At 38.1% G+C, this 24804-nt stretch overlaps 1 protein-coding gene across 2 annotated transcripts in view; it reads right to left on the bottom strand.

Annotated features, from left to right (window-relative positions):
• aub (aubergine) overlaps positions 1-24804 on the bottom strand; it is a 322859-nt gene that overhangs the window by 144627 nt on the left and 153428 nt on the right. For both annotated transcript variants that reach the window (XM_067147583.2, XM_067147584.2), the window contains exon 10: positions 14601-14766. In XM_067147583.2, the coding sequence (XP_067003684.1) occupies positions 14601-14766 (166 nt within the window). The remainder of the gene's footprint in view (positions 1-14600; positions 14767-24804) is intronic.

The following is a 24804-nucleotide window of genomic DNA, read 5'->3' as shown; positions in this document are numbered from 1 at the left end:
TTCTTCTGTCACGGCTTACTATGAATTCTTTTCTTATCCAGCATCTTTATGTTGTGTTTGTTACACCCTATATTCTTTGCATAGATCGTCATTATCTCTCTTACCAAACATTTATCTCTTTCGCTTACGTGTCGACGTCGCACCTCCCCCCCCCCCCTACATTTCCTCTCAAACATAACCTTATCCATATAGATTTCTTTAAGACACAACCACAACACTACTGTGAGTAATTAACGCTACCTCTATAGTAGTAACTAAAAGGGTAATTTGTACTTCAACTCTCCGACGTTAATTCCAGAGTAAATAACTCCCATAGTAATTTACTTCTGTAGTATGGACTTACTCAGTAAACGCTACTTCCGTAGTCATTTACTCCAAGATGGAGCATGCCACCAATGATGTATTGCCTGGAGATCACATATTAACTGATGACAAAATAGTAAATGAAAGTGCGATTGGGGACTCTGCAGTCAGCTGCGTTAGTCGAATGGGAACTCTGCAGTCAGCTGCAAAGTGACGAGTGAAAGTGAGGGGGATGGGAAAGGAGAGTGCGTCACAAAATATCGCCTACCACTTCAGATCACAATGGAGTCTGCTGAAACGTTAGTGGAATTATTGGACGAAGAGAATGACACTGATTTTTCAGACATTTTTGTAATTAGAAAGCTCAGAATGGACATACAGAAAATAAGTTGCAGGAAACTGAAAAAAAAAAAAAGTAACTGATTTTTTTTAAAAACAGCTTAAATGACACCAGGTAAATAAATTGTGGTCTACTGGTAACTTAGGTGAATATTTGGTGTGTAAAACGACGTTTTACCGTAACATTCATTCAAATTAAGTGGTCCTGCGAGCATCCTAATTAAATCACGTTGTAAAATTCCCGCATTATCCGTTCCTCGAAGAAACTATTTCCCGGATCAAACTTCCAGAAATTTCAGTCCCATCAACGCTAAATCCTCGATCACGCGTTTTCCAAGAAACTGTATCTTACGAAAGGATGGCTACGACACGGATCTTGGTGTTGACGTCCCGTCATTGTGGTAATTTGAAGAAGTGACGGTCCTGTACTGGAAAAGCAATCGGCAGTGAACTTGCATAAGGGATCTTTTTATCATCGCCTTCGAGTAGTATTGTTTAGAGAATCTGTGGAAATCATAAATCACAGAGTGCCCTGGACAACTGAAAGGAGACAGAGCGCATTCGACAGCTCTATTTGAAGGTGGAACGAGTTTCATCAAATGTTCGTACCGGTACTTGCAAAACGTCTACGTTATGTCCAGGGTTAGATGTTTATTTTTTTTACTTTTTTCGAGTGTGTCGCCGAACAGGTTTTCGGCATTTCCTTCAGGTCACTGTATAGTCGCTGGGCCTTCAGGCAGGAATTGAAACTGCTTCTTCTTAAGTAACACAAATTTGGTATTATCGTATACGATTATGTTATCGAGACCAGAACTGTATTATTAGACTGGGAAATTCACACTTGTGTTAAAATGTTACAAAAGCCGCAGTAGTTTTATTTGCGCACGTTACATTTAAAAAACTTTGTATCTCGCACTCGTACCGACTTGTACAGTGAATAATCGTAATTTCGGAAGTGTTAATGATATTTTTTTTTCCCTTTCCAGTTCGATTGTGATTAGTGACGGGCAGAACTAAATATAATGAATTCGAGAACTTGAGGATTGATACTTTCGAAACCATATTCTCGCATTCAGCATAACCTTTAAAACTCGATGTAGCCTAGGCTTAATTTACGCGGTACAAGATTTCCATAAACTGACTAGGAACAGTATACTGGTGACCAAATTACAATGGAAGATTTTTAAAAAAAGATTTTGCCATCATGTTGGACGCTTTGTATCTAATGTGCTTTAATTTATTAGATCAGAGAATGAAAAACTACTTGTGGTCGATTGTTGTATGGCTAGGCGTTACGGGTTTTAGATTTTTCGAAGAGTTTGGCTAATCAAAGTTGCTGAACAGAAAGAAGTTTACAAAGGAATATGACTAAGTTTTCAGAGGAAACTGGCGAAGATTCCCTGATAAAACTCAATGTTAAGTTTCGAGATTTTAAAGTCGCGTACCGTTAATTAACGTTTGAAGCCAGCCCTGCGGTCTAACTTGCTTGCCTCTCAGCCGCAGGGCCCGAGTTCGATTATTCTACGATTACCTTTAATCAAGGAACTATTTAATGGTGACATGGCAACTCCGGTCTAGAGGGCCAGGAATAATGGCCGAGAGGATTCGTCACACTGACCCTGCGTCATCTCGTATCTGCAGGCCTTCGGACCGAGGGTGGTCAGTTGGTAGGCAGAAGGTTCATTGGGGCTGTGATTTGGTTTGGATTAGGGGCATTTTTAAGATTATAAGCATAAATAGTTCATTTTTGTGATGTTTAGTCAAATTATTAATAGTTCATTCGTTCCCGGATTTTCCATTTTTACGTGTTGTACGTTTTTTTCTGGGGTCCCTCGGAAAACGGGAATCAAGGTTCCACTGTATTTTGGTTTGAAAGAGGGTTTAATGCATTGCATTTTAAGGTTATACGGTACGTATAATATGTCCATTAAAATTAGTACTGTAGTATGGATTATGTGGGTTTTTTAATTTTATAAACCACTCACCCCTTCCTGGGCATTAGAACGCATAACTGAGGTCTTACTGTATAATTATTATATTTGTTGTATTTTTTAAATGCAGATCAAATGTACATTTTCTTAAATATCTGAATTCCTTCAATAACTCACGCATCCAAAAGTTTTTTGCCTGTACTTTTCGTTTTAAAAATGTGTTAATTATGCAAGAAAATACGGATGTTCCATAATTTAAATATCTTTGAGAAATCACCATACATACTTGAAACTTTCTTTTCTTCCTTTATGTCGCACCGACACAGACAGGTCTTATGGCGACGATGGGATACGAAGGGGCTAGGAGTGGGAAGGAAGCGCCCGTGGCCTTAATTAAGGTACAGCCCCAGCATTTGCCTGGTGTGAAAATGGGAAACCATGGAAAACCATCTTCAGGGCTGCCGACAGTGGGATTCAAACCCACAATCTCCCAATTACTAGATACTGGCCGCACTTAAGCGACTGCAGCTATCGAGCTCGGTAAACTGAAAGCTAGAAAGAAATATGGAAATATAAACTAACAAAACGAAAAAAGCCCAATTTCTAACCTGATCAATGTCAATAGACAATAGGCCGTGTTTACAAGAAGAATTAACTCTCCATGAAGCCACGTACACCTGTGAAACCCTGTTCCAAACTAAAACTGAAAGAAGAACGGATTAGCTCCACAAAACTGAATGAAGAATAGAACTTGCATAAATAAAATACACAACGTCGGAGAAGTCTGGACAATCCTTCCTAATGAAACTAAAGCGAGAATGACCAGCACAATCAAGAATCTCATTTCTTTTACAATGTGCGACTGCCAAGAAATCTGCTTTTACGAAAAAGTAATGTTGAGAAATCTTGGAAAGAAGACAGGAGAGCAATGGATCCACAAAATTCAGGAAGATCTCAAAGCAGTTAGACACTACATCAAATGAAGAGAACAAAAAATTAACACCCTTCTTAACACATTGCTGACCGGATGCTTGAGCTTGTCACATACCCTGTAGACCAGACATTTTTCTACTAAGCATACTAGGGTGCATTTGATGATAAAAATGTACATGAATATTAAACCTGTCAAGATTTTATATTTAAAGTTGGTGGATCTGCTTTTACAAAACAATCTTCAGCGTCAATTACTAACCTATCATTAGTGTTTACATCGTTGTCATCGTCAGAGTCACTTGAATAAAAAAAAGCACACTAGGTACATTACGGCGTGAGAGGCTTGAATATCACTTCCACTATCACTCTCACGTTCAGTTTCCACTAATTCGTTAACATTATATCCATTTGAACGATCATCGGCATGTAATTCTTCTAAAATGTCGTCGTCAGCTAACATCGTATTCCGCGGGCGTTCCATCTTGTCATTGACTGAACTGGCAGAAAGAAAGTCGACGTTTCGAAACTAAATCAAAGAATAAAAGAGGCCGTGAATAAAAGAAAAGTGGCAGATATACATCTACGATTTATTCTACTCAATGCGCAAGTCCAAAATAGTTCAATATATGGTCAAGAGATGTCACAGGAAGACCGAAAACAATGTCGTGAATAAAACCGAGATTTCTCGGGGCCCGTCTCCTACCACTGGCATGCGCACTACGAAATTTCTCGGAGCCCGTCACCCATGTGTTAACATACACAAATTTTCAGCAGAAATTACACATAGAAGGGCTATACCAATTTCACACGAATTGAGAAAATTATGAATGGAACGAATGAAAAAGAACTGGGCAGATCACAAGAACCAAACAGTACAACCTTCAAGATGGAAATGAATGTGGAACAACTTAAGTGGTCTATTGTGGCTATTCATTCACTCCATTCACTCCGTAGGTTTCTGAGGGAGGGACATGAAGTTCCCATGCCGATCTCGCAATCCTCTTCCATCCTTTTCGATCTTGAGCCCGCTCTTCCCAGATATCAATTTGGAGGGTCCGGCACACCTTGTTGATCATCTTCCAGGTGTTTTGGGGTCTTCCTGAAGGTCTTTTCCCATTAAGAGATCCCTTGTATAAATCTACTGGTGCTCTGTTCTACATCCTTGGTACAGGTCCAGCCCAGCGCAGTCTGTTGGATGTTATCACACCCATTATAGTGTGTTGTTGAGAGGTGTAAATCTCATAATTAGATCTTTTCTGCCAGCATTGAGAGGTAAGATCAAACCATGGGTCAAATATTTTTCTATGAAAAATTTATTTTCAAAGACTTGCAACCGCTGCTGCTTATTATGATCACTCTGAGACAAAGATGATTTGATAACATTAACCGATTGATAACTGTAGCCGAAAAATAAACATTGATAGGTGGCCTAATCTATTTATTCATAACCTACATACAGCACAATACAGTTAACTGTTTTCAGTTTGTCTCTCAGAAGTTCATTAACCTCTTCAGACCTGGGGTACACATATGTGCACCTTCGGTTATTACGTATTGACAGTGTGGGGATTTGATTTATCTGCATTCTGACCTCGCATACACATTTGTGTACCATTGGGTTCTTTAAATCTACACCAGATCGCAGCAGCGCGTAGAACAAGCTTCTGCTGCAGACGAAGAAAGAAAGCAGAGTTACCAAGATGGCGGCACGACCAACCTCGCTTACTGGTAAGTCCATTTTAATTAGTATATGCCTATTTTCAGCCAGGATAAAAATGTATAAACTTTACTACATGCCTAATTATCACATTCATGTTATAATTTCACAGAATTTTTGTTGATATTTGCACTGTTTGAGCAAAAATTACAAGGTACACATATGTGCACCTCAGGTTCAAGTTAACAGAAAATGTCTGTACCTCCCTATTTATTCTTACAGATTTCGGCTTAGGTGATGATGATATTAGTGCCCTTCTGAACAATAGTGATGGAGAATTTTCAGATTCTGGTGATGAAGAACACATAAATGAGCCCCTGGAAGTGCCAAATAACGAAGAAGTTCCTTTAGAACCAGAAATATATCGTGATCCAGATAGAAATGACTCGGCTGATTCCAGTGTTACAACGTCTCATAGAGAATTGCCATGGGTTTCTAAAGAGTAAGTCTATTAAGTTTATTAATGTTTCTATAATATTGTTGTAGTATTGGAGTAAACTCGGTAGGAAAATAGAACAATTAGAAATTATAATTAGAAAAAAATCATTCTTCAATCATAAGTTCATTAACCTCACGGGTGTTACGCATGGTACTAAAATGACATAATGTTATGCTGATTCATGTGCAGAATTTCCGAGTTATAATAGGAAATTAATTAATTTGTTAGGAAGCAATTGTTTTTGTAACAGTAACACAGCGCATTGTTGTTCCAGAATGACACCCCGTGGAGTGACTACTGATGAGCCGCTATCTCCAGATTCAGATTATTCAAAGGGAAAGCTGTATTCAATTTTTGAATATTTCAATTTACAGTTCTGGCAACTAGTAGCAGATCAGACTAATCTAAATTCTGTGCAAAAGCGCAATCATAGATCTGTGAGTACTACAGTGAAGGAGATTGTGAAATTCACTGGAATCCAAGTGCTAATGGGAACACTGAAGTTTCCCCAGAGTAGAATGTATTGGTCACAAGATCTGGCAGTTCCACTTATAAGTGAGGCTATGACAAGAGATCGATATTTTGAGCTGAGAAATTATCTCCATTTTGCAGACAACGAGGTGGACCGTTCTGAGTGTAAAGATAAACTGTGGAAAGTAAGACCGATTTTAGACTGTGTTCTAAGCAAGTGCCATTCCTTACCTCGAACAACCCATCTCTCCATTGATGAGCAGATGATTCTTTTCTCCGGAAGGTGCAAATTTAGACAGTTCGTGCCATCAAAACCAAACCCTATTGGGCTGAAGAACTTTGTTCTAGCGGCAAGAGATGGTGCTGTACTTGACTTTCACTTGTATGTCGGGAAAGATACGGTCGAAGAAAAAGAACTGAAAGAATTTGGCCTTGGTGCAAGCATTGTTAGGCTATTGTGTCGTACAGTTCCTAAGTTTAGTGGCAGTACTCTTTACACCGACAGATTTTTTACGAGCTTAAAGTTAGCTGATGTACTGCTTCAGGATGGAATTTACATCACAGGTACAGTTATGACAAACAGGATTGGTTCTGTATCGAAGAAACTGAAGGGCGACAAAGATATGAACAGGGGAGAATGGGATGAGAAAGTTCGACAGGACGAAAATGTGTGTGTTCTAAAATGGAAAGACAATAAGTCCGTTGTGCTACTGTCGACTAGTGTAGGAAGTAGACCAGCAGACACGTGCCTACGGTGGTCAAAGAAAGATAACAAGAAGATTGATGTATCACGACCAGCGATTGTAAAAAATTATAACGTCTCAATGGGAGGAACAGACTTGTGTGATAGGCTCGTGGCCTATTACAGAACTGATATGCGGACCTGCAAATGGCCAGTAAGAGTATACAGCCACTTTATTGATCTAGTAATTGTAAACTGCTGGCTTATGTACAAGCGCTTTTGTGCACAAGAAGAAATTCCGAAGAAAGACGTACTTGGACTCCTTGCTTACCGTCTGGCTGTCGCAAGAGCTATGATTCAGTATGAAGGGGGAACTCCGCATCAATCTGGATCAGTACCTAAGCGAGGTCGACCAAGTCGAGAATCAGTATTGGAGATCAGCACGAGTCAAGAGGCTGACCTAACACCAAGGAAGCAAAGAAGAGTTGTGCCACAGCCCGATGTTGACGTTCGAACAGACGGTTTTGGATACCTACCCCACTACAATGACGACAATTTTGCCTCAAAATGCCGTTTTCCGGGATGCAAATCAAGATCACGAGTTACGTGCGTGAAATGCAAAGTGTATTTGTGCATAATGAAAAACAACTGTTTTGAGAACTATCACAGATGAAAGTTGAGCTGTGACCTGAGGTGCACATATGTGCACCTTCTGTATATTTTATGAATAAAATAAATATTTCCTTTTACCACCAAATATGACTTAATGAGGTCATTTTTAAGTCAAGAAAGCAAAGAAATAATTTTTATCCCAACTTCCTTGCTCTCGGGTCTGAAGAGGTTAATGAACCTTCCATATTCATAATGTTTTTGGAAGTCCACTGACACGCTGAACACCTCGTCGCGAGATATCTAGCCAAGTCTCGGAACCATACAGAAGTATTGGTCGAATGACTATTGGAAATAATCATTTTTTGCACTCCCGTGTCAAAAACTTAGCCTAGTATGGGCTCAAAAAGTAAAATGCTTTATTTTAATTCTTAATTCTAGCTTGTGTTCCTGTTGCCTTAAGTCTGCTCATCGATTAATACACCAAGGAATTAAAACTCCTCTACTCCTTTAAGGGCCATTTTCTCCAAATCGAGTTAAACCTGGTATAAATTAAACCCGTTTAACTTTAGTACCTAGTTTAAAGTTGCGTCCATTTTCTCCACCAATTTCTGACACACGTTTAGTTTAAACGGGCGAGCTGTCGTTGGCGCTAACGTTGGCTGCACTGAAGGAATAGTCGAAGGCATGGTCGATTGGAATTGGCCAATCAGAGCCAAGTAATTCAATGACCGACATTTTTGTAATAATATCAGCTGTTTGTGGCGAATTAATGCTATCGTACGTAGTGAATAAAGAACAAATTCGGCGGGATATTAGCTTTACTAATAAATAAATTGTTTACATTTGTGCGAAGTGTTGTATCATATAATTCTACCTATTGCTGTCTACAATTTATTGGAACGCACTTTTATTTCTTATTTTTCTCTGTCATGCTTTACCATAAACAAGTACCGTGGGCCTAATACGTGTCTTTTGATGTCTGTATTGTCTTACGGAACACACGGGAACGTTGAAATATTAAAATCCTGGTCTTTCAGCAATAGGCCTATGGTATTCCTTTCCTCAGAAAATCAACATGTATGTGAATTTCAAGTAAAATTCCAAGCATGCTCGGGATCTATCTCCTATCAAAATCCATCGCCCTCGGCCGGGATCAATCTCACAAACCTTGGATCCAGCAGACAGACCACTGAGGATGTATAATTTGGAGATGTATTACTTGATTCCATATTCGTTTATAACATAACCAAGTTCGCGATATGTCGTACTGTATGCATAATACTCTTCTCCCTATAGCATTAATATTTCTATTGCTGGTATGCTGGCAATAGATACAATGAAACATTCTTAACTATAATCTATTCTATTACAAGCATGAAATACTTTGTTTTTCTGATCCTACAAATATATAATCTAGCGATTAGAAATTGTATACCACCGCCTCTCCTACCGTGCCGGTCAACATTCTGATGGTAAAAATATTTTCGACAAATTAGATTCGAACCGCCTTGTCACGGATTCGGACGATGCTGACTTCACGCTTTAGCGACCACAGCCACCAGGTACCGCATTAAGAGCGGACGTATTACACGACTTAAGTAGGAATATTTTTATGCTTCACATTACAGTATTCATACCACGAACAGTATTTTACAGTATATAATATTATAAGGAGACTGCAATTTAAGGTCTGTGGTCCCCGTTGTTAATGAAAAAAATGCCTGCTGCATCATATCTTAAAGCAACCAGAATCATTGCTTCTAGCGAAATAGCATTATTTCGTGCAGTTGACGTTTTAAATGAATCCTTCTTCGATACTAGACAATCCTTGCTGTTCGCTTATGAATTATAAATCCATCAAAGAACTCCGTTACATCCGATTTTCCAAGATTGTAAACTTTTGTTGGAACGCGGCTTCTTAACCTCTCTTGCACATCAAAATTATTTCCTATTTAACCAAAGACTTCAATAAATTCTCCCATTTTTCTAATGCTAATACTAGGTTATAATTTTAGTACGTTTTTCATTAAAGTGCTGCAATACTGGTAGTCAAAACTAACCCTTCTATTAGGAAAATCACAGATACGTTAATAAAATGTCAAGAAAGTTGAATATAAACAGCAGTTTAAACCAACAATATAGAGGGTTTAACTCTGAGCCAGGTTTAAACTTGATACAAAGTTTAAACCAATATGGGGAAAATTAATGTTAGTTTAAAATCAGACTTAAACCAGATTAAAATAAACCTAGTTTAAACTCATTTGGGGAAAAAGGCCCTAAATATACAGTTGAACCTGCTTTATATGTAACTCTGCTCTGCGTAATTTGTATTTGTATGTAATTTCCTTTAGGTCCCGGCAAAATATAATTTAAAAGTGTGTTAATTAAACCTTATTTATACGTAATTCGCTGTTATACGTATTAAGTGTCAGTAAAATATAACTGAGTTTAGCGTAATTATAATGAGAATGTGCTTTTTAAAAAGGAACTACTGTATTTATGAAGTTTCCTCTTTGGCGGCGCAGGCGGAAGTAGAGCGATTGGGTTTCGGTGCTGAAACAGAACACAGAGTTTCGCCGAGTGACATTGTTGACACTTACTTACTGGCGGCTTAACAAAGGCGACTCCCCTTCCCTCCTCCTCTACCTCCGTCGTCTTTGACACGCCGCCAAAGATTCAGATACTATAGGAAAGTGGGCAGTTTTGGTGCGGACACAAAAGAAAATACAGTAATTTTGTTTGAATATGAGAATTTCTTTCGTGGGAACAACGGAGAAGTAAAATCTCCATGACGCCGATATCTGGCGTTAACTGTTGAACGGTACTTTTGTCATTCAGTTGCTTTTGATTAGCAATGGAGAACAGAAAAAGGAAAAGTTATACGAGAAGTGGACGCTAATCCACACAAAACAAAAAAAGAAATCGCTTCAGGCTTAGGGATTGCTTATACCACGCTATGAACAGTCATCAGTAAAAGAAATGCTATTTTGGACGAGTTCTTAAAAGTGGGTTCAAAATCAGCAAAGTGCAGCCGTCAGCAAGAAATAAGGTACGTAGTTTTGGAGAAAATTTTCACATGGTTCCAGCAAAAGCGGGCTGCAGCTCTACCAATTAGTGGAGATATGCTGACCTAGGAAGAAATGGCTGGACCAAGTGATAGAGGACATAGGAACAAGAGTCAGCTGGGATGTCGTCTTGAGAGAAGAGTGGTACATGGACAGACAGAAGTGGAGAGTGCTCGTAAACCACACCCGGCAACTGGAGTGGAAAACTGATGATGATTATGATGCTGAATGCAAAGGCGATAGATTTAGCTAAAATGATGAGTATCACTGCTGCTTTCAAGGTTTCACCAGGATGGCTGCAAGGATTTAAAAATCGTCATGGAAACACAGGGAGAACAATTTGCGGTGACTCAAAATCTGCGGACGACGTCACAGTGCAACACTGGAGAGAAGAGGTTCTGCCAGGTACCGTAAGCGATTATCAGCCTCCAAACATCTGCAACTGTGATGAGATCGGCCTGTTCTACAATCTCCTTCCTAATAAAACATTAGCTGAAAAAGGTGACTCATGCCATGGAGGGGAGAAAAGTAAAATTCGCGTAACTGTACTTCTCGCCACCAATGCAGATGGATCTGACAAACTTCCTCCAGTTGTGATAGGAAAATCGAAGAATCCGAGGTGCTTTAAGGATGCAAAAACAAAACCTAAGGAATATGAATCCAATGGAAAAATGGTTGAAAAAACTGGACATTAACATGAAAAAGAAACAGAAGATTCTTCTTCTTATGGATCAATGTGCAGCACATCCACCGCAAATCGCAATCATTCTGGAGAATGTCCGAGTGGAATTTTCCCCTCCTAACTGTACCAGTGTTCTATAACCGCTTGATTTGGGCATCATTGCAAATTTCAAAGTGCATTATAGAAAAATGCTGGTTCAGCATTTAATAACACTGAGTGATGTAGGAAATGAACCTCTCTCCATTAATTTGCTACAAGCCATGGACTATTTCGGCTGCCTGGAAGCAGGTGTCATCCTCCACAATCAGCAACTGTTTCCGCAAAGCTTGTGTCTTAATAGAAGAGGCTGCCTCTAATGATGTTTATGGGGACGAAGTTTTGTCTGGAAATGAGCTAACGCAACCGGAGGGTGTAGAATTCGATACTTTTGTGCACTTCGATGACAATCTGGCTGTATAGAACTGCCAGATGAAGAGGTTATTGCTGATGTATGCCAATAACGCAGCGGTGATTGAACAGCTCAAGCGATAGTGACATTGGAGATGGAGATACCGACTTTAAATCTTGACACCTGGAACTTAGTGAAGTGTTAAGTGCAATCGAGAAGTGTGTAGGCGTTACATCAGTGCGAAAAGTTGTAGTGAAAATGCTTTGAATTCATTACTAAGTTTGCTAAAGGAGGTTTATACTCTTAATGCAAGAAAAGTGAAACAAGCCAAACTATCTGATTTCTTTAAGGCTGGGCCAAGTTCAAAATAATATTTTCTGTCTTAATGTATTTATTTGCAAGGATTTACACATGTAGGTCTATTCCATTGGTTTTTCAGTAAATATGTTCCGTATTGCATAGGTCTGATTTCTAAGTAATTCTGAGTTACAAGTAGTTTTTTCTCTTCCCCTTGATATACGTATAAGTCAGCTTCAACTGTATATTTCCCAATCTTCAATGTCAATCTGTCAACCTCCTCATGATTCGGTCTCTGTACAACCATGCAATGCAGAAGTGCCAACCTCTGAAGTGGGTTTTCAGTAACCCCTCTTCAACCCAGAAATGTTCAAGTCAAATCCAAAGTAGCCTACCACCTACCTTCTTGATATTGATTTGTCCTTTATGACAATCTATTGTAAAGTATTACACAGCAAAATTTGCACAATACCAGTTCTGTCATAAAATATTCTTTGTAGCTTGTTAAGCACCCAGCAGCTGCTTTTCAGTGTGGAATTTTCTTGAAGCATCCTTTGTCCTGTGATGGAATTTTTGCCTCCTGAACCATGAGATTCCAGTGTACATATGCTCAACATAGACCTCAATTCACTCAGATTTTTCATATCAACATTGAAAACCCTTTCTGTGGGAGAGTTACGGTCAGATAAACTTAATACTGTAAAGGCAATATTACCTAAGGTTCTATAAGGAGAAGAGTGCAATTACAATGACTTTTCAACACTCACGGGTAGCAAACGTAAGTGACGATCGAAGAATCGTTACCAACTCACAAGCACCGAACAGAGAAGGGTTGAGCAATAACGCTTGAAACGATTCATTTTCCCCCCCTCTCCTTTTTCTCCCGGTAGAAATTTGATTTGTGACATTGACGCTTTTTCGTAATAATATCCCCCTTGACCGTACAGCCATAATCGTGGTGAAATCCGTAATTACAGATAATCCGTAATAGTTGGCACCTCTGGTTATGTGTCTATCATTTACCCGTAAGCTAATTTATGCTACCGTTTCCTTTAGTTCCACCAGTAACTGCACAATTTCTAATTCACTGTGGCCAATAAGAACAATATCATCCGCATATGCAAGAACTTTATGTTGTCTCCCCAATATGCAAGCAGATAAAAGAGCTAATTTTCTGATAATCTTCTCCAGTGCAATGCTGAATAGAAGAGGAGATAGTGCATCCCATTGTCTCAGTCCAGTTTTATTCTAGAAGGAACTTTATTTATTGCCCTTGAGCAAAACACAGCTAACATTACCACCCATACACAGTTTGCATGTTAATGTTATGGGAAAGTCAAACTCCATCATGATGTTCCACAGCCCTTCTCCATGGACTGAATCCTATGCCTTGAAGAAATCTATAGAGATAATGAACAGACTCCCTGTGTTCCCACACCTTATCATTAAGTCTTAACTGCTAATATGTTGTTTTTAGTGGATCTGTTACTATGAAAACCATTCTGATAGTCACAAATAACATTCACAGCAAAGAGTTTTAAACGCTACAAAATAATAAAAGACAGAATTTTGTAGACCGTGTTTACAAGAGATATACCATGATAATTCTGAAGTTGTTCTTTATCCCCTCCTTTACGAATTGGGAAAAATGATTCCCGCCATTCTTTTGGAATAACTTCATCGGGCCACATCCTTTGAATGATCTTATATATTTATGTAATTTTTCTCAACCACATTTAATAAGCTCAACAGGAATGTTGTCACTAACTGAAGCTCTTGTTTTTTAAACGTATAATACTTTGTAATACCTCTTGATATGATGGCTCTTGTATTTGCTCTTCTGATGGGGAACTAGATGGTTTACCAATACAGGTTTCTGGGTCAGCACAATTCAGCAAAGAATCTAAGTATTGCTTAAAGTAATAATATGTCCTGATTAACAATTAAATTCCCACGCTTATCTCTCATAATACTCGATCTTGGTTGAAATCCTTAATTTTAACTGTGTAGACAGTTACATATTTCTTGTGGAAGTTCCTGTTTCTGTACTAGTCTTGGAATGATTCTATTTGTTGTCTCGGGTAGACTTTTTAATGTGGCCATTAAAGTTAATAATAGACATATGGGCTTTTGGGCTTGGTCTTCAAAAGATGCGGAGCAAAGTTCTCTGCGAAACTTACAGACTTTCACCTTGCTTTTTGATACGGCATACCCAAAAGCCCATAAAATATCTATAAGTATGGGCCGTGAAAGCATGAATGTAAAATTAATAATACCCCTAATTAGCACTTTTGCAGGGACTAATTCTTTTTACCTGAATGGGGGTTACCTTAAATTGAGGTTTCAGTAGAAAGCACATATTTTCCAGGAATCTATGCCTGTATTAATGCAAAGAGCACCATTATATGCTCTTTATACGATGACAGCAATAAAGATACACCTACCCTACACACTGTACTGTAGTTACAACTTTGTACCAATTATGGTAAACATTACACCTGTGTTAAACTGAACCTGGTATTTAAGCAAAAGACCTGTATTGCAGCAGTGGCACAAATTGCTCTTCGAAAATAAATAATATAAATACTCTTAAGAAAATAGAAACGTTTGCCACAGAAGCCTCTGGAGTAATGAAGTGACTTGTCTCCACTTTAGCCATGCTGCACTGACTCTCATACAAACTGTATTATGTATCCAATCAACCATATTTTTAAAACATGAAACAGGAGAACCATTCTTACCTCTGAGCTCACGAGTCCAATCTGTAGGCTGACTAGGTTCGTACTTAAATTCTCGGCCAGATTCATTTTGTCCCTGAATAATTTTTTCAGTGGGTAAAACACGTCCATCAAACTCTACCAATCGGTCCGAGAGTTTCATGTTCCATTCCCGTAAGTCAGCAACGACCTAAAAAAAAAAAAAAAAAAAATCAAGAATGTTTTGATGATGCTTATTTTTTTTTTTGAAACAATGAAGAATGCAATGTGAGCAGAGTGTGCCTGTATCCTTATGGAAAACATAAAAGACAGGGTTGTATAAATAATTAATTAGAACTTTAAGCAATGTGGGCACCTGGTGTTAATGTCACCTTGGTGAAATAGTAAAGAACATCATTAGAAATCAATAACATTAAGATAATGAAGCAGGCAATAAATAACTGTTCCTTCTGTGGATTACTGGTACACGTCACCCTCTGGTTTCAAACAAACCAGACTTCAGTAATTATTGAAAGTCATAAGTATGACCATTTGGGGCTCTATATTGAAAACTTAAGCAGAATTAATCGTGTTTCATTGGATCATGAGTGACAGCACCTCTTACTAAATCATAAAAATGAGTAGTAGTATATTTTACCTGACAAAGTCAGGACATAAGGGAAGGGGGAAGGAATTAACACCTGTTGAGACTACACATACTATAGGGAACAAGCTGTGTGTATATGTATAACACAGGTAATGATTTCCGACATTCATTTGAAAAAAAATTGGTTTTAAATAATGTGCAATTTATTACTGAACAGTTTCCAATGAAAGAATAAAGTAGACAAACATTTTATAACATTCTGCGAGGTACATGCGTCTCACTGCCTGCTCTTTACGTCAATATGAACATAAAAAAAAAATAGACTGATACAGACATATGGGAAAAAAAATACATGATCATTGCTATAAAATATATCTGCCATGAAAATTAACAAGTAGGCCTACTTACACGACAGGTACCAGCATATTATTAATCAGAACTTGCAAGAGATTCCGTTGTCTGTAGATCGGACAATTTCCTGTTGCATCACTAGAATCCTCTCCCAACCTGCTATCCATTCCTTCAACTACAGTATTTTTGGCACTTTCTAAGTCCCAAATCGTTTTCTCTTTGTGTACCACATGCTGTACATAGGAACGCCACTTATCAGCTGCACCTCACGAAGTGCTGCATCAACACTTGTATGCCCATCACAAAGTTTGGAAGTAGCCTTAAGGCTGGCAATAATGTTTAATCTGGCTCCACATCAACTCTACTGGATTTAATTCAGAGTGCTACGAGGCAGTAAAAGCAGGCATACAGTGTGGTCTGCTTGTTTGGCTGTCATCTATCAAGTTTCTCGAAGTGAAACCTGTGTGAGTCTTCACCAATTACAGCTATTCGGTTTTAACAAGTCGTTAATCGCATGTTACTTTTTACTTTTCAGACAAAAAATTACTTCAGCATTCCTAAAGTGTTGAAGATAGAATATATAAATGAGAGAATAATTATGCCAAGACTGAAAGGCGATCAGAAAGATTTAGTAATAACTCAAGTTTATATGCCAACCAGTCAACACCCAGAAGAGGAGGTAGAGGAATGTTACGACCAAATAGAAGAGATTAGTGAAAGAGAAATTAAGAATGCATGTGTGGTGATAATGGGAGATTGGAATGCCGTTGTTGGAGGACGTGAAGACAAAATAGTTGGGAAATATGGGCTCGGAGTTAGAAATGACAGAGGTCAGATGTTAGTTGACTTCTGTAACAGAAACAACATTGTTATTGGCAATACATTGTTTGAAAACAGTAAAAGGCGAAGGTATACATGGACATCCAGTATTAATAATGAAAGGTACCAAATAGACTATATTATGATACAACAAAGATATAGGAATGGCTTAAAAAATGCAAAATGTTATCCAGGAGCAGACATATGTTCTGATCACAACCTAGTTGTTGCAGAACTTTGCATTAAATTAAAAAGTTACCATAAGTAAGAGCAATGAAGTGATATGCCTTGAAAATTTGAAAGAAAACAATGTTGTAGAGTTAGAAGAGAGGCTTGTTGAAAGATTACAAACTGAGAATAAGGCAAACTGTGTTAATGAAAAATGGGAGAGATTTAGAAACAATCTTAAAGAGACAGCAAAAGAAGTTCTGGGAACAAAACGGACGAGGAAAATAAGAAAGGAATGGGTAACTGAAGAAATGTTGGACAAAATGGAAGAAAGGAGAAAATGGAAAAATGTAAACACTCAAGAAGGAAGAAAGATGTATAGAAAATAAAATAATGAATTAAGAAGGGAGACTGAACAAGCTAAAGAAAAGTGGATTAGAGAAACCTGCAGCAAAATAGAACGGTTGGAAAGCGAAGGTAAATATGACATGATGTACAAAGAAGCTATGGAATTTACATTCAAGGATAAAAGCAATGCAAGTGGAATGACTGAGATTAAAACTTTGGATGGACAGTTAGTGAGCCTGAAAAAGTCAAGGAACGATGGAAAGAGTACATAGAATGGTTATATGATTGGAACAGCAGACAAGACGAGAGTAGTATAAATTTGGAGAAGGAAAATGAAATAAATGAAGATCAGATTGGGTTCAGTATATTAGAAGAGGAAATTGAGGCAACTATTAGGGAAATGAAGAATGGTAAAGCAGTTGGTGTAGATGAAATACCAGTTGAACTAACCAAAGTACTGCAGGGGAAAGGAAAAGATATATTTGTAAAACTTTGTCAAGAAATATACTTAAAAGGGAAATGGCCAAAAGATTTTCTGGAAAATATAATACCAATAGAAAAAAGAAAAAATAGTAAGAAATGTGAACACAGAACACTAAGCTTAATATCTCATGCAGCTAAAATACTATTAAGAGCAATAAACAGAAGGATTTACAGACGAATGGAAAATTATATTAGTGAAGAACAATATGGGTTTAGGCATGGAGAAGGCACAAGGGATGCCATTGGTTTACTGAAAGTCATAGGAGAAAGGTACATAGAGAAGAATAGAAAAGTATACAGTCTTTGTAGACTTAGAGAAGGCATTTGACAAAGTGAGGTGGGATGAACTCTCAGAAATACTTAAAAAAACATGGAGTGGAATGGAGAGAGAGAGAAGATTGATCAAGGAATTATATTACAACCAAACAGCAAGAGTGAGAATACAAGGGGAATTAACAGAAGAAATCAGGCTGGGAAAAGGTGTTAGACAGCGTTGCTGCTTATCACCAACTTTGTTTGATATCTACTTGGAGGAAATTATTTGTGAATGCTTGGATGGTAGAGGTGTCAACGTTGGAGGTAAGAGAATTGAATGTATAAGATTTTCTGATGATATGGGAGTAATAGCTGAAAATGTGAAGGACCTCCGCAAAATGCCGAGAGAATTAAACAAAAAGTGTGAAAAGTATGGAATGAGCATAAACAAAAAGAAAACCAAATTCATGATACTTGGAGGTAAAGGTGAAAAAGCAACAATCAAGACAGGGGGAGAAATTATTGAACAGATGAATAAGTTTAAGTATCTTGGAAGTATTGTGACTGAAGACCTTCACTCTATAACAGACATAAAAGCTCGAATTGCCTTAGCCAAGGAAAGCTTCAACAAGAAGAAAAAACTGCTTTGTGGCCAGCTAGAGAAAGATCTGAGGAAGAGACTTGCAAGGTGTTACATATGGAGTATAGCTCTATATTGCGCTGAAACATGGAGATTAAGGAAGGAAGAACAGAGAAGAATAGAGGCATTTGAGATGTGGATTTGGCGAAGAATTGAAGGAGTAAAGTGGGAAGATAAAATATCAAATGAAGTTCTGAAGAGAGTGGGAGAAGAGAGGAGCATGATGACCGTAATCCAAAATAGGAAGAAAAATTGGATAGAGCATAATCTAAGACAACACTTTACTACGAATAGCAATTGAAGGGATGATAAAACGGGGTGTCGACCAAATCCAGATTTTAAAATTCCCTGTGTTCCTGACATAAAAACCATTTTTTTCCCTGACAAAAAGAAAAAAAAAATTATAAAGGAAGTATCAGTAATATTAAAATACATTTTAAAAAAAGCAATTAGTGTGCATATTAAATTTCAAAACTTGGAAGTTTAATTTAGTCTAATTAAATTCACTTTAGGATTTTCTTAAAATGTACTACCATTACTGCTTCAGCGAAGAAATTTCTTCACAGCTACCAACAACTGTCGAGCTTCTTTTCTTCAAATTCTTTCAGCAACAAAGCGGCCTTTCTCTTATTTTTTGCAAAGAATCTTCTACTTCCAATGTTTCACGTTTCTCCTTTAGATTTTGAACGTACAAAGCATGAGCACCCCTTGCAGCATGAAGCATGTTCTTATTAATGGAGACCTTTTCAATTCCACCAGGGTTTAGGATAGCATCATATATTATTCTTTGTGCTACAAGGGATACTTGTAGCATGTTCTTGACTATAATTTCTTTATTAAAAGGAAAACCACGTTCACGTGAAGCATTTCCATGAAACAATATTATCATTTTGAGAAATGAAGCCCACTTTACTGTTTTCAAATTTACTGTTGGAAAAACAGTGCGAAGCCAAAAGTGATCTAACCTCTCGTCTTTAGAATACAAAGAATTCAATTCTTTCAAAGTATCATTCTCACAAACAGAAGTGAACTCCCTTTGTACATGAATGGCTTCATTACCCGAGACCCATTTGTTTTCAACAAAGGCATTTAAAGCTATCCTTAGCAGTCTACTGCTTAGAGGCTACTTGGCTACACTTAGATCGAAACAAGAAATTAATTTAGTCAGTTTATATGCTAGCGGTGAGCAGACCCGGCCAACAGCTGGAAACTGCAGATGATGACTATGACATGCCAGCGGTGACCTTTCCAGTAACTTCTGGCATAAAGCTACCATTCCTCTTAGACAATCTGTGCGAAACACTAACATATCTCTATCGTTTAATCCAGGAGTGCCATGAAGTGCTGCTTTAGCAGCAGAACCTATGTCAATTTTAGATGCAGGCAGAAGATTTTCTTTACTGTCTAAATTCGTTTTAGGACATTTTCTGAAGACTGCAGCAACTCAGGCTTAACAAACCTTGTCATGACATTTATCATTAATAAAAGATTCTTAAAGGAGTGATGCAAATGGAAGATCTGTCTGAAACTTTTAGGATTTCTTTTACTGCCATTTTCTATGAATTGTGCACAGTATGGAAGCCACAAGATCCAATGTTCAACAAAATAGGAGCATCTAGATCATCATTTAATGTATGTGTATGTTTAGTCCTCAGCCCGAAGGCTGATTGGATCCTCAACAGCTCCGCCATCAGCTGTCATAGATGGCCTGGGCATCACTGAAGAGGCGTACTAGGGAAATGAGGAGTGAGGTAGTTTCCCGTTGCTTTCCTCACCGAGCCAGAAGTTGCTATTACATATCAGTCTGCCAAGCCCACTGAAATGCATGCACCAACCGACCCTATGAGCAATATTTTCACACCATTCATAGCAGGGACTGGCTGCAGAAGGAATGCCATTACTAGCATCACTCATACCTCATTATTAACATTTGGACCATCCATTGAAATTTGTAATTTTTTTTTTTTTTTTTTTTTTTTTTTTTTTTTTTTTTTTTTTTTAGATAGAGTCCTTGCTGTGCTTGCAAAAAAAAAAATTTAACAAATTTGAGGAGGTAGAGTGACAAAGAAGCATGGTTGAACTTTCGAAGTTGTTTCAGAGCCTGGAAACATTATTGGAAACAAACGTACACTAGCTTCACTGGCATGTAAAGAATGGTGTTGCATGACAGTATGCATGCACAATATAGGCCTAATCTCAGCTTTGGTTACTTGCTCTCTTGAAAGAATTCTGTAGACATCTCATCTCTGGTGAACCTTTTTTAATGGAAGAAGAAGTGGAGTCATATGTGATAAAGTTTGTTGTGGTAGCTGTGGCAGGCAGAGGGCAACTTGTGCACTGAGTTTAAGTCGCTTGTTACTTCACTATTTGAATGTTCCTTTTTAAAATAACTTGAAAGGGATGACGAGAACTGACTGAACTTGACACTACTGGCATGATCTTTCCTCCCATGTGACTTTTTAATGCCTGCTTCCCCATGTTGCTACCAGTAAATGATGTTTTACATATTATGCAGATTACAATATTATACAATATGCTGAAAATTTGTCTTGAGGCATGGGTTTCAACCATGTTCTGAAAGTACCATCAAGCAGCCACCTTTCATTAAACAAAGTTTTCCTTGGCTTTGATGAAGATGTTAGCTGAAAAAAGAAGAAAGATAACGATATTGTAAAAAATCTTTTAAATAGTCCTAAATTCCGCACAGCTTTCTTCTAAATTGACAGCTCGTAAAACCTGTGAGCATTGCCTTATCTATGCTGCCAGCACTCTACTGCATCAATAACAGCTGATGCAATATAACTGCGGCACACAGCCCTCGTAAAATGTAATACCGTACTACAAAAATCACACGCGAATCACTAGTGAAAACAAATTCGCAAATCCTTGTAAGATAGTGCATGCACTTCCTAATAATATCCGACACAAACAACAATAGGCACATTATTAATAAGAATAAACAAAATAAATTATTCGCGACTAATGACTGACATAGGAAGGATGTTATATGGCTCATCGAGACCACGGTGCCAATTTTTGCTGAGTCACATTCTTGCCACTTGTCTTTCATGAACTATACTGAGGTATGATACACAGACTAACTATATACTAACCAACACACAGATGTAAATACAATTCCATCTACACTGAACACTATTAAACCTATACCACACACACCGAGTGAGGTAGCTTAACCACATGGTGATGTAGACAATACAATTGTCAGCCAGGTTTCGAAATTGCACTCAACCGATATAAATCGATATGAATGGCAGCTTGGGATTGGCTGGATCAAGACCGAATACATCCAAACATACTTCACAAACTCAAAATCTCTTAACCAACAAACAACCTTCATCCTTTTTTATACGTCGCACTGACACAGATAGGTCTTATGGTGACGATGGGACAGGAAAGTCCTAGGAATGGGAAGGAAGCGGCTGTGGTCTTCATTAAGGTACAGCCCCAGCATTTGCCTGGAGTGAAAATGAGAAACCACGGAAAACCATATTCAGGGCTGCCGACAGTGGGATTCGAACCCACCATTTCCTGAATGCGAGCTCACAGCTGCGCGCTCCTAACCGCACGACCAACTCCCCCGGTAACCTTCATCTCACAATGTGATGTCACTATTTTAAATCTTGATCTGTATTCACAAAATTACACATGTTATTAGAAGCTACTAGTCGTGCCTCAAAACTTCTGAACCCCTCACACGAAAGCTAGGTGGAAACTCAACGTGGCGCAGCCCAAATGGTGTTACGATGCACTACACATTTACATAAGGCTTACCTACATCAGTGCATTTAATAATAATAATAATAATAATAATAATAATAATAATAATAATAATAATAATAATAATGAGCACTTGAATGAGTATTAAGTTTAAGAGAATTTCACACTTTTGTGCATTCAGTCAGCGTTTTGTGTCTGTTTTTACATTTTACAAGGCAGTAACTATCGCACAAGTCATTACATAGTAAACAAACACAGTCATCCGTTGGGTTGTGGAATTTTGTCTATGTGCATATATTGTTGTGGAAGCCATGCATTTAAGCGATTAGAAAAACTGAGAACGCAATATAAGCCAAATTCATCAAGCTCGCCATTCCTCAACACAGAATATTCAATAGTAAGCAGATCAAAACATTGAAAATTCAATCAATCTACCCTATAGTTATTGATATTATTGGTTACTTCACATTCGAGAGCACAATTTATTAACTTTTCATTACGATTTATTCCTGGCATAAAAGACATGCCCTAGAGTAATGTTATTAAAACTGAAAAATGTGTATATTACATGGATCTGGCAGAAGAATGAATTTCAAGAATTTTTCCGGAATTCCCTGACATTTCCCTGTTTCCCAGGTTTTCCATACGGGTGGACACCCTGTAAAAGGAAAACGAGGAAGGGGAAGGAGACGATACCAGTTATTAGACAGCATTAGAAAAAGAAAGGAAGATTATGCAGTAGTGAAGAAAAGGGCACAAGATCGAGAGATATGGAGGTCACAGCCATGACTGGACCTGCCGGATGGCACAACCACCTATGAATGAATGAATGAATGAATGAATTCCCTAGGAAGCGTAAAGTATTGCACGGCAAAATGAAAGGCCACACCCAATTTTAAGAAACAAGACAAGAAAAATTCCCAGAGAATTCAGACAGGTAGCAACTTTTACAAAATAGTTAAATACACAATATGGAACAAGAAAATTCCAACAAAATTTAAGTCATATATGAAACCTATTACGTACCAATCTGACCTATGGTTGCAAAACATGGACCATGAAAAAAGATGTTAGTAGAATCCAGGCAGCAGAAATGAGATTGGTAAAACATGGGACAGGCTCAAGACTGCAAGACAGAATAACAGCGCAGTGACTGAGATGGTATGGACATATGCGACGCATGGGAAATAAAAGATTACCGAAACAAATGTATGATCTAAAACTTGAGACAAAAGTCCAAGAGTGTGACGAAGACTCAGGTACAAGGACATGGTGAAGAATGACATCCAACAGCGAGGACAAACTTTGGAAAGCATCAACCAAGGAGAGAAATTCACAGACAGCAGGTGGTGGAGAAGCCTCGTTCGCCGACGCATCGCTTAAGATGGAACGATTTGGGTTATGTATGTATGTATGTAATATTTTCAACAACAAAAAAAAATGTGCGGGTGGTATTCGCTTTATATGGTAACTTAAGATCACAAAACCCTCCACAAAACTGTCATCACTTCCAATGTGTAACTATCGGTCAATTACCCCTTCCTGTTGGAACTTTTAACTATGTGCTTAAACCCAAAGGAAGTACAGTAGAAGTCAGTTATAGCGAGAATTCACAACAGCGGAAAATTTACTCGCTATAGCGGATTGTCGTTATATCCAATTTTTGTATAAAAGTCGGAACCCCCCCCCCTACACACTAAAATCGGTACGAAACGGCAATCAGTTTGTTCAAAACTTGCGTTTCCATGAATGATATCCACACTACGACTAACTTGTTTGTTATTTTTCGAAATCCGATACTACCGAAAGTGTATGTTTAATTTCATTCTGAAAAATTTCCAGTTTCGTATTTCTCCGAATCCAAAACAAACCCCTCTTTTTTCTTCAAAAAAATTTTAATCAGGCACAAAAAGGGCTTTGTAAAATCATATGAATGCCTTTGTTGTACAGAACGCATTTTTATTCTATGTTTAGACCCCGAACATTGGCTTTCGTTATCCCACTTTTCTTTTTGCAGCTGCACAATTATTCTTTATCTCAGCGGGTTTAATGACCATTAACTTAACCTGGCAGAGGTCGCGTGGTCGGTGGCACATAAATGGTCGCGTCTGAGGGTTTCCCTCGCCCAGTAATTTTTATGTTTTTGTGATTAGTAGTTTTCTTAAATGCATCTCTTACTGATATGGAAGTATTCACGGACATGCCTCATCCCGTAATATGAACGAAAATAGTCCACAAATTATTTACGGTGTTAGTTTCCAGCATAATATTCTAGTCTGAGAATTATGATGTCATTCTGATACAAAAGTGGTCGCGTGGTGAGCATTTCGCTCACTTGTTCAGTTACGTTAGTGGTCGCGTGGTGAGCATTTCGCTCTCTTCAAAACCAATACTAAAATAGGTTTTGTTTATCCTTTCTTTGGTTTTATAATTATCTTGAAGTGGACTTTTAATGTATTTATTTCACAAATGTAAAGAATACATAAATACAATATAAAGCAATACAAAGTTTTTAATGTGTGTCAGAGACTATGTCATGCAACATTTCAGAGGGAAAGAATAAATTCCAGGACTCAAGTGGTGATCTGACAAACTTGGCACTTCCATCCACGTCTGGTAACTTAAGGATAAAGCTGATGTGTCTTGTCTTTGACGTGCTGGGTGCACAATGGATGTCCCACACCAAGCAGTTGTCCTTTCCAATATAACGAGGTACTGGTACAAGCTGCTCCTCTTCCAGCTCTTCCCTCGATACCTCTGAATCAGTATTATGATCACTGTTTTCCACATGATCACTCTCACTCTCACTCTCAGCCTCACTTTCACTGTCATAAGGATCA

The sequence above is a fragment of the Anabrus simplex genome, chromosome 5 (genome assembly GCF_040414725.1).
Source record: "Anabrus simplex isolate iqAnaSimp1 chromosome 5, ASM4041472v1, whole genome shotgun sequence".
Taxonomy (NCBI): Eukaryota; Metazoa; Arthropoda; class Insecta; order Orthoptera; family Tettigoniidae; genus Anabrus; species Anabrus simplex.
This window is presented reverse-complemented; position numbering and strand designations above follow the sequence as displayed.